Source organism: Vespa crabro, chromosome 24 (genome assembly GCF_910589235.1).
Source record: "Vespa crabro chromosome 24, iyVesCrab1.2, whole genome shotgun sequence".
NCBI classification, from domain to species: domain Eukaryota; kingdom Metazoa; phylum Arthropoda; class Insecta; order Hymenoptera; family Vespidae; genus Vespa; species Vespa crabro.
The window spans coordinates 2,564,023-2,574,876 of NC_060978.1; the positions used below are offsets into that span (position 1 = coordinate 2,564,023).

Here is a 10,854-nt window from a genome sequence, read left to right on the forward strand (position 1 = left end):
GGATACGAAGATCTTTCATCTTGTTTTACCAATGGAATCTTATGGTAAAAAAAGGAAGAGAGGAAGAGAGTAAACGAGAAATAGAAAGAGAGAGAGAGAGGACTATTACTTCTACGTGTATTGAAGAAAGGTTTACTTTTCGAAGTACGTCTTGTCGATTCGTATTTCTTCTGCGAAGAACAACGGGGGCAAGATCTTAGATAGTATACTTAGTACCGAATCTTACGAAAAGAGGATTTTTGGTCGTTTGGTGTTCCATAGAATTGCCATGAAACGTAGTCGTAAGAGATAGAAGGAAATCGATACTTCGTAGAATATTTCTTATTAATTAATATAGTTATCAACTATGATTAATTACGACGTAAATAAGGATTTACTTGATTATCAACTTCTTTCATTGCAAATTATTTTTATTTTTACGTTGTAGTGAAAGGAGAAAGAAAGGAAGAAAAAGAAATGAAAAAAGAAAAAAAAGAAAATAGAAAAGGGAAAATATTTTAGATACGTGTATAATAATATTTTTGAATAATAAAAGAAAGAATTAGAGAATAAAACAAAAGCTTCCCAATATATTCAATATATCTCGATTATTATTTGAATTATTTAAATTATATACATATATATATATATATATATATATATATATATATATATATATATATATATACATATGTATATATGTATGTATGACATGGTTACGCACACATTTTTGGTTCTTTTAGAAATTCAGAGATAACGAAAGCATTTTTATTAATTCACAGAGAACATGATTTTAAATGCCAACCGATGGGCTTATTCTGTTCCGGTCTGATCATTCTCGGAGCTACGAGAAACAAAAGATTTTACTACGAAAAGATAGATGATGGATGGGAAGAGAGATAAAAAAAACAGAGAGAGAGAAAGAGAGAAATAAAAAATGTGTCGATGCGTTGGAGAGAGGAACGATAGGACGATAAAATCTCGCGTTCATCGCGACGGCAGGGCTGGTCGGTGCCATTAGCCCTCATAATACATTCATGCATCACCCATGGCAACCAATTGTATGACTTAAGCTCGTTCACCTAGCTCGCCATTCAAATTCATTCTTTAGCTTTTTCTACGAATAGATAATAGAAAGAAAGACAGAGAGAAGAGCAGAAAATAAAGAGAAAAACAGACTGTTTTTTGTTCATTTCTTTTTCTTTTCTTTTTCTTTTTTTAATATTACTTTACTGTTTTTCCTCGGCGCTCTTTTCGTTTCTTCCTTCTCTTTTTTTTTCTTTTCTTTTTTTTTTTTTTGACTAGAGAAACGAAAAGCCATTAGCAATCTTCGATAGAAAATAGATTCCGAACTTGTGGCATTCAATTAGGAAATTGACTTAGGGTTAACTGATTGTGAGTGGGACGAGACAAAGACGCCTTAGGGGGTTCGTATCTAAATGTAGGTGGTTATGGTGGTGGTCGCTTCAATGGCAATGCTATTGTCAGCGGAAAATTTGCCGAAACTATTCCTTGTCCGTTTACTCAAATGGCTTCTCACAACTATTGAGTGAGAATTCGAAGTGGCAAATCGTTACTAATCTTACGAAGTAATGTATGTATTATATAATGTATAATACATATATATATATATGTAGGTTTTATATATCTATACACCTAGTTATCTAGTTACATATATATATTATTGCAACGACTGGATGTGTGAAGTTATTTTCAAAAAAAAAAAAGAAACAAAAAAAATTTGTTAAGAAATATGAAAAACAAAAGATAGGGGAAGGTAAAAGGAAAGAAAAAAGAGAGAGAGAAAGAAAGAAAGAAAGAGAGTGATCGCAAGTATTAACTTTTACGTTTATTCCTCCTCTGTTTTAATTAAAACGCATTTCTCTGTGTTAATTAAACTACGTAGTAAAAGCGTTGCGTATTGACAAGTTTAAATCAACTTAATTATGAAGGATGCAGGATACCTATTAAAACCTTCATGTATCCAATAGTTATTTTATACTATTTATAAGTTTTTCTGTTTAAAAGAAAACAAAGGAAAGACGACCTTGAAAAATTATTATTATCGTTTGATTATATGCATACGTAGTACGACTAATAATCCCAACTTTTATCTAAGAGTATACGTTAACATTATGTTTCGCAAAGGGTGGGGGAGGAGGGGAAAAAAAAAAGAAAATACATGACGGAAATAGTACATATAAATTCGTAAAACTTTCTCGTTCATTTATATGTATAATATATAATTGGTCAATGCATAGGTATTAGTAAATAACAGTTTTTCAACAAAAAAAAAAAAAAAAAAAAAAAGAAAAAAAGGGAGAAGGTAAATAAAAAAAAAAAAGTATTAAAATCAAAATACATAATGAATCGATAAATCATTAAACGGATGTATGCATTCATTTGCATGACATTTAAAAATTCTACTTGATTACTTATACATACAAATCATGAATTTTCTCATATACCTACATACGATATGTACACGACAACTACATACAAAAATTTATTATATAAAGAAAATTCCCCAAATAATCATAGTATTCCCATAGCTAATAATTCGTATAGTGGTAAGCAATAACGATAGATATCATTGCAATCATAAAATAGAAACTAATTTCGTCACGCACTTTTGATTACGACGATTCGGATTGAAATACGATTCGGAATATACATCAACGTTTTTGTAATACTGTAAATGTATGTATTTCTGATAAATGTACGTAGTATATAAATATCCAATACGTATCTATACATAATACATATGTTATATATAATCTCTCTTCTTGTTGTGACCATATAATGCTATGATCGAATAAATAAAAACGAAAAAATTCGATTAATAATATATTTTTACGCTGGTTATTTTCCTTTTTTTTTTTTTTTTTTAAACTTACTTCGGCAATCGGAGGAAGGAAAAAAAAGAACTTTTTGAAGAGGAAAAGGATTGTTAGATTCTAGAACGAAAGGAATAGAAAGGGTAGTTTCTATGTATGTATATGTGTTAGTGTATATATGTGTGTGTGTGAGAGAGAGAGAGAGAGGAAGAGAAAGAGAGAGAAATATAGGAAATAGAGAGAGGTGAGAGGGCGTGTACGTACGTAGGGCGATTTATCGTACCTCGATGGAACACACAACGAGGTTCACGAGTATGGCGACGTGCGAGGATGTACGATGCATGTACACGGACTTTCCTCCTTCTCCTCCACCACTTCACCACTTCATTCCTCTTTGCTTCTCACCACTGTTCTCCTCCACCACTCATTCTGATTCTCTCTCTCTCTCTCTCCTTGTCTCTTTTCCTCTGGTTACATGGAAAACCGTTCGAAGCACAGAGCCGTGGTGCGACTACCGGATGAGATAACCTACCTGAATAGGCTTCGAAACTGTTAGCTTGACTGGAGAATGATAGTGGTAGTGGTAGCGATGATAATGGTAGTAGAGTGGGGAGATATAGGTACCAATGGCAGGAATTGAGGATAAGTGGGGATAAAACCGCTAAATCAAAGTACCGGCGAATGTCTTAAAGATAACAAACGCTTTCGAGGTTCGCAAAAGGTCATCGGGCTATATTTACATTTGTATTTCTCCGAGTTCGTAGAAGACAAAACAAAATGAAAACGTACGATAAAGTAAGTGAAATGTAACGAAACGAAATAGAATGAAATTAATTCTTTGGAAAAGATTTCTTCATTTTTATTATCTCTTAATTGTTATTTTCTTTGAATTTTACATATTTTTATATACGTCTCGTCGCGTACTTTGCGAAAGACAATCGTAAGATAAAAGATCTTTGTTATTGTATTGTACAAATGTTAGACGTTCTGTAGTATTTACGTTGTTTAGATTTTCTACGCATGTATATATATATACATATATATTATACTATTTCGATAATTAGAAAATTTCTCCTCCGAGAAATTTGTATAATTGTGTATATATGTACATACATATATACATATATACGTATATCTACTTTTCCTACCGTGATAACCTTGCTAGCCCATATCGTTCGCTATTTTCTTTCTAAGGAGTCATTCGTCTCAATAAATTTGGTATGGGAAGGTTGTTTTTCACGTGAGTTTTCTCTTTCTTTTTTTCTTTCTCTTTCTTTCTTTCTCTCTTCCTCTCTTTCTCTCTCTCTCTCTCTCTCTCTTTTTCACTTTCACATACACACATGCGCGTAAAAGCGATCTCCTTTCTCGCGTCTGTAGTTACACACACACATACACACACACATATGTAAGTATGTATGTATGTACGTGCAAAACGTTTGTTCGTTCGTGACGTTATCAAGGAAAGAGAGCTGACTTGACTTGGGAAGACTCTTCCGAAGATTTTTATCAATGTTCGTCCGAGCATCGCGTTTAGGATGAAAAATTTCTAACGTTCGTTGCTTGCCAGCAGTAGGATTTACAAGTAAAGTAAACAACAAAACCAACGAGACTTAGGTGAAAGAGAAAAGGTAAAAAGTGAATGAGAGTGAGAGTGAAACAAAAAAAAAAAGAAAAGAAAAGAAAAGAAAAGAGAAAAAAACATTATACGAAGTTAAAATAATATCATTTTTTACGATATTCCAAAGTAAGAACGGCTGATGATCTAATATATATTGATTTTGATCTCAATAAATTACAATCCTATTAAAAGGAACGAGAATTAATATTTGAAATCACATTTATCGAGATAAAATGATGTACCAATTTAAAAAAAAACATTTCCAAATCTGTCAATTTTATTAATTCATTATCATCATCGAATTTCGAATTAATGTCATAAGCTCATTTTTATTAATTATAGCTCTCGAGAAATATAAATTCTATCTCTTTATTTCTCTGTCTTTCATTTTCTTTCTCTTCTTCTTTTTTCTCTTTTTTTTTTTTTCAGATTCGTAATTCTACACTTAGAAAAATTTCATAGGCATAACGAAATATATAAATGAACGTCGAATTCTTTCATTCTTTGAATTCTTCGCATAATGCTGACCACGTATTCCGGATTTCGTTCTTTTTCGACTTTTTCATTCGCGATATCGTGGATTCCCATCGAATTTTCCGAGGTGAGAGAGAAAAGAGAAAGATAAAGATAAAGAGAAAGAGAAAAAGAGAGAGAGAGAGAGAGAGAAAGAGAAAAAGAGAGGGAAAGAGGAACTCCTTTCGAAGTCCTCCTTTTTACGAGGATGTTGATTGTTTTATCAAGAAGGAGGAGTACAAGAGGGGCCCTCCTAGAAGGTACCAGGATGGAATTTCAAACGTTCGTAATAATAATACGTTTGGTAGAACAGACTCAGAAACATACAATGGTAGTAGTAGTAGGTACTACCTACGTATCTAACGATAAAGGATTTTTCGTGTCGAATTTTTCTACGAAGGTGTGAAAACATCCCCTTTCTTTCTTTCTTTCTTTCTTTCTCTTTCTCTCTCTCTCTCTCTCTCTTTCCTTACTTCTTGGATTTTTAACGCTATCTTATTGTAAACCACGGAAGAGAGCGTCGTCGTTCCATTGGTAATGCAATAACGCCGAATTGCTACGACCGATAGAGAGATAAAAATAAAGAGAGAAAAAGATAGACAGACAGAAAGACAGAGAGAGAGAGAAAGAGAGAGAGAGAGAGAGAATTCATTTTGAAATTATCGTTGGTACCACACGATTCTCGCCATTTACTTGCGATCGTGCTCGAATGGAACGTGTAGGACATTCGACAAAACTCTATTGGTTTCGTTTGTGTACTATATGTGCGTGTGTATATATATATATATATATATATATGTATGTATATATGTATGTATGTAATTCGTTATTTTTCGTGTTCTTGCGGGAAACGTGACCGCCGGGAAAAATTCTTCTGAAGGAAAAGAGAATGATCGTTATTCTTCGTCTTCCTCTTCTTTCCCTCCCTCTTCCTCTCTCTCCCACCTCTACCAATCCCAATCCCCTCCCCCTACCTTCCTCCCTTTCTTCTCCCAAACTCTTTTTTTTCTTTTTTCCCTTCTACGTTGAAACGTCAGAATCGTAATTTACGGAAGTCTTTTTTCCCCTATCGATCTTGAAGGAGGAAACATGGTGTGACGTAGAGAACGAGGCTGTCTCGGTGAAAGCGAATAGATCTCGATGGAACGTTACTATAAATCGTAATAGTATGTGTTACTCTCTTTCTCTTTCTCTCTCTCTCTCTCTCTCTCTCTCTCTGTCTCCGTCTTTGTTTATCTTTATTCGACATATACATTTCTACATTATTTCTCTTACAATGTTAATTGTGAAACTATTATCGTGACATTTTTGTTACTTCTGTAATTATCTATAATTTACTATACAGATCGTACTTTAATAATAGATATTAACACACTCGTGTACTAGTTTTAATTAGAACTTTCAATAGTATAATCTTATACTTGGATAATGGGATAAATATAAAGTAATAATCGTTCACTGAAAATCGTTAGATACGGAAGTATATATATATGTATATATGTTTTAATTGATTATTTAAGTAAAAAATCATTTAATAAAATTTCATTGAAAAGTGATTTCATTGAAATTTATTAATCAAATTATTATTGGTTTGTAATGATTTATGTGCTTTTTTTTTCTTTTTTCTTTGCTATTATTTCTTAGACAATTCAATACACTCTAGTAAATTAAAATATTAAAATAGATTTGTTTAAATTATTTGCTTGATTAATATTGTATAATTTTATTAATAAAAGAAGTTGTTTATGTCTTCGAAAATTAATCTCTCAATGATTTCATTCATTCTATACGTATCATTATAAGCCATCAGGGAAAATCTTCGAAATCATAAAACTTTTACTCTTATTATCATTCCCATCACGTATAATCGATATCGTTTTCTTTGATATAACACGTTCGGTCATCGGAGTTAATTCTTTTTAACTAGGGAAAAAACAAAAAAAAAAAAAAAAAAAAAAAAAAAAAAATACGTAACGCCTTTCGACGATCAGAGGAATTCTCATTTGTCTTATTTATTCGCGATAAATTCGATGGAAATGGGAATGAATCGAACAAAGAAAAAAAAAAAAAAAAAAAAAAAAAAGGAAAAAGAAAAAAGAAAAAAAAATGGAAAAGAAAAAAAAAGATGGAGAGAATTTTGTTCATCAAACGTACGTACGTACGTACGTACGTACAAGTGATTCTTTTGTTTCTTATTTCCGGTTTTCGGATCAGTCCGACACGCGATTCGATTCAACGGTTCGCGAATAAAATCGTGGGAATAACGTAGTATAGAAAAGCGACAATAATAACAAAACCGAAGTTCGGTGTTAGTTGTTATCCGACAATACTCGTGGTGGTTTCAAAGTATAGCGAAAGTAAAAGCCAGTAGTATGTAGAATCGAAAACGAATATACTTCTTCCTCGTGATGTCACACAGAACGTGACGTTAGCACGAAACAATCGTCCCGACTGACCGACCGACCAACCGACCGACCGATCGTTCTCGTTTATTTTAGTTCTTTTTCTTCTCTTCTGTTTTCTTTTTTTTTTTCTTTTTTCACCCGCGTCACGCATTTATCGGTCCACTATTTCCCCTCTTTCATCTAACCAGTCGCGACCTCAACTCGATTTTATTTTTCTATGATAGTATAGCTTTTTCTCTTTTTTATTTTTTTTTCTTTTCTTTTTTTCTTTTTTTTTTTTTTCTTTTTTTTTTTGATCATTGCGAATCGATTTGACATTTTTAATAATAATTTTTGTCGCAGAGAGAAACAAACGAAGGGGGGGGGGGAAAAAAAAGGAAAGAAAAGAAACAATTCGTTCGCCATCAGAGTGTCAGCAGGATTTTTCTTTTTTCCTGTTTTTTTTCTTTTCTTTTTTTGTCAAAACAACTCGTTCAATTACAATCTAACGTAACGTTTTACAATAATAATTTAAATAATTTAAGATTATAGAGGATATATATTATTATCTTCTATTGAAGAATTATTGGATTATTTTGTGCGAAGAAATTTTTTTGTCGACAACCACAAGTGGCCAACCACGAAGCAGCAACGTAAGCAAACAAAACCTAAGTACCCTTCTCGTCCTTTGGAACGTTCCGCTAGTACCGAGTACCAAGGGTATTCGTCCTACCACTTGAAGTATACTTCAAACGGACCCTCTTCTTCTTTTGGTAAATACGTTGCTCTACGAAACGGTACTTTAAATGAAAGATCTCGAACAGAAGACTTTTAAAGAGAGAACATTATTTTTTATCACGAGATCGTAGTTCTTTCTTTCTTTCTTTTTTTTTTTTTTTTTCTTATTATACTTCGATACAAGCTTTTATATTAAATCGTATGCGAACGTAAAACGAAAAGAGAGTAATTTCTATCCGATAAATTTCAAGATGAATTTTATTTTTTCTTTCTTTATATATATATATATATAAATTTAATATTACAATTGCCATGAGGTATATATTATCGTGATATTATACATTTATCTCTAAAAACAGCACAACAGGTACGAACAATTGTTTTTGCGTTATTCATGATATTACGATAAAAAAAACAATCGTATGAATGGAAATTAGAACGATATTATTAACTATTAATTTTATTTATAACAATATTATCATCTTTGAATTATTCATCAATCGATATCGAATATAAAATATTTCTACGTTATCAATGAGCACGAGAAGAAGATTATATGGAAAAATTGATAGAAAGTAGTCGGTTGATATAATCGTAAAAAAAAAATAGGATCATAGAAAATCAAAGTTTTTTGATGTGTGCGAATGAAAAGAATTCAAAGAAAAAAAAAAGGTAAAAGAAAATGTATAAGTACTTGACGATCTTAGTAAACGATGTTAGAAACGTACGAAAAAAGTAAGTAAGTAAGTTAGTTAGTAAATGAGTAAGTAAATAAATAAATACTAACTTATATACTTTCTTATGTGTATCTACGAAGGGACAAATGTGTAAAAAGATACTTTTTCGTATGCGTTAAAGTATCTTTAAGCATTTTAACTTGGCATATATAGGCTTCTTTAACTTCCAAACGACCTTCGCGGATCATCGTATTCTGGTGTTCGTTCTTCTTTTATATCGTTAGAACCAGACATGAGCGAGCTCTGCTAACGCCGGCAAACGGAGAACCTAATGACCGGAAAAACGACGTTCTCCTACTAGCACAGGGAACAGAGGGAGGAAAAAGAATCCACCGTAAGATTTTTCTACTTTCTCTCTCTCTCTCTCTCTCTCTCTCTCTCTTTCTTTATTTCTTTTCTTTCTTTATCTATCTATCTATCTATCTTTATCTCTATCTCTATTTCTCTACTTTTGTCCTTCGTTCGTTCCATTCTGACTTAGCAAAACGTAAATTTCACGATGGAATTCGTTGATTCAACCTGGGATGTCTGCTTGCTTGACTGCTTGCCTGCCTGCCTGCCTTCCTGCCTGCCTGCCTGCCTGCTTGCTTGCCAACGTAAGAACACCGATTTCCTTGGTGGCACAGAAACGAATAAAAAAATGTCGGATAACGAGAGTAGTTGTACGACAGAGAAGAAAGACGAAGAGAGAGAGACGTACGATGGCAGATGTTGAGGAAATTGCCGACGAGACGAGAAATCGCGGATAGCTTTTTTCTTTCTTCCCGTTCAATCTCCTCCTCCTCCTCCTCCTCCTACTCCTCCTCCTTGTCCTGTTCTTCTTCTTCTTCTTCTTCTTATTCTTATTCTTCTTCTTCCTCCACCTCCTCCTTTTTCCTGTTTCTTTTTTACATTGTCTGTATAGCGGCTTGGAAAATTTGAATGAACGACGATTTCCTTCGATAGCTTTTTCTTTTTTTTTCTTTCTTTCTTTTTTATTTTTTTTTTTATTTTTTTTTTTTTTTTTTTATTTTTACATCGAACAACATCCTTCGGATATCCTCGGAAATACTCGCTGACTTAGGCATAGTCAAGTTGCGTACTTTTCCACAATGACGGATCTCATAAGACGCTCATGTCTTTTTCTTGATTAGATATTTTGTCTTATTGTTATTTTTTCTTTTCTTTTTTTTTTCTTTTTTCTCCTTTTTTCTCTCAACGTTCGCAAAATTGGCAATAAATTTTTTTCTACTTCTTTTTTTTGTTTTTTATTGCTTTCTTTTTTTTTGTTCTTCTTTTTTTCCTATTTAAGAAGTAATAAGCGTCGGTAGCAGTGGGTTACGTACTTTCCAATTAAACAGTCAATTCGTCGAATTTTTTTTTTTTATTGTTTTCAATCCATCCACCCCCCCTTCCCCCTCCACTCGTCCCTACTCTTTTCTTCAATCTTCCCCTTCCCGATCCAATGGGAACTCGCGTTCTCTCTTTACGATTTTCCTAAAAGCAAATGAAATTCTAAACGAGCTTGAGCGAGAGCCGAGTGCTTCACGAGCTGGTAGAGTATCAACGAGGAGGAAGAAGTTTCGAGCATAATTTTGCGGAAATAACGTCAGAATTCTCGAGAGAACTAGAGAGAGGGAGAGAGAGAGAGAGAGAGAGAGAGAGAGAGAGAGAGAGAGATACAGAGAGAAAAAGAGAGAAAGAGAGTTAGTGGAAAAGGTACGTTAATTATATGCAGTCAATTCTGAAAAGTATTTAATAATAAGTTATACAGAAAGAGAAAAAGAGAAAGAAACGAAAAAAAAAAAAGAGAAAGAAGAGAAATCATTGTCGAAATAATTTCGGGTAAAAGGACTAATGAAATGGGCCGAGTGAATCTAAACGAATCATCGTTCTAAAAGTTTCGAATTTTATTTTATATTAATTAATTTCCAAGAGTTAATTTTGCATTCGATAAAGCAATAATAATATTCTCATCTCTTCTCTTACTCTTTCATCGTTTTAAAAATATATCATTAGAAATTGTCGTTATTTTAAAATAATAAATCTCTTGTATATAAACTTTAAAA

The 10,854-nt window shown here is 32.6% G+C and overlaps 1 protein-coding gene across 5 annotated transcripts in view; it reads right to left on the minus strand.

Moving 5' to 3' along the window:
- LOC124432165 (furin-like protease 2) overlaps positions 1-10,854 on the minus strand; it is a 332,353-nt gene that overhangs the window by 28,390 nt on the left and 293,109 nt on the right. The window contains exon 1 of one of the 5 annotated variants that reach the window (XM_046980819.1): positions 3,100-3,297. The exons of the other annotated variants lie outside the window; for them this stretch is intronic. Coding sequence (XP_046836775.1) covers positions 3,100-3,159 — 60 coding nt within the window. The 5' untranslated portion in view covers positions 3,160-3,297. Of the gene's footprint in view, positions 1-3,099; positions 3,298-10,854 lie in introns of those variants that run through there. 5 annotated transcript variants of the gene reach the window in all.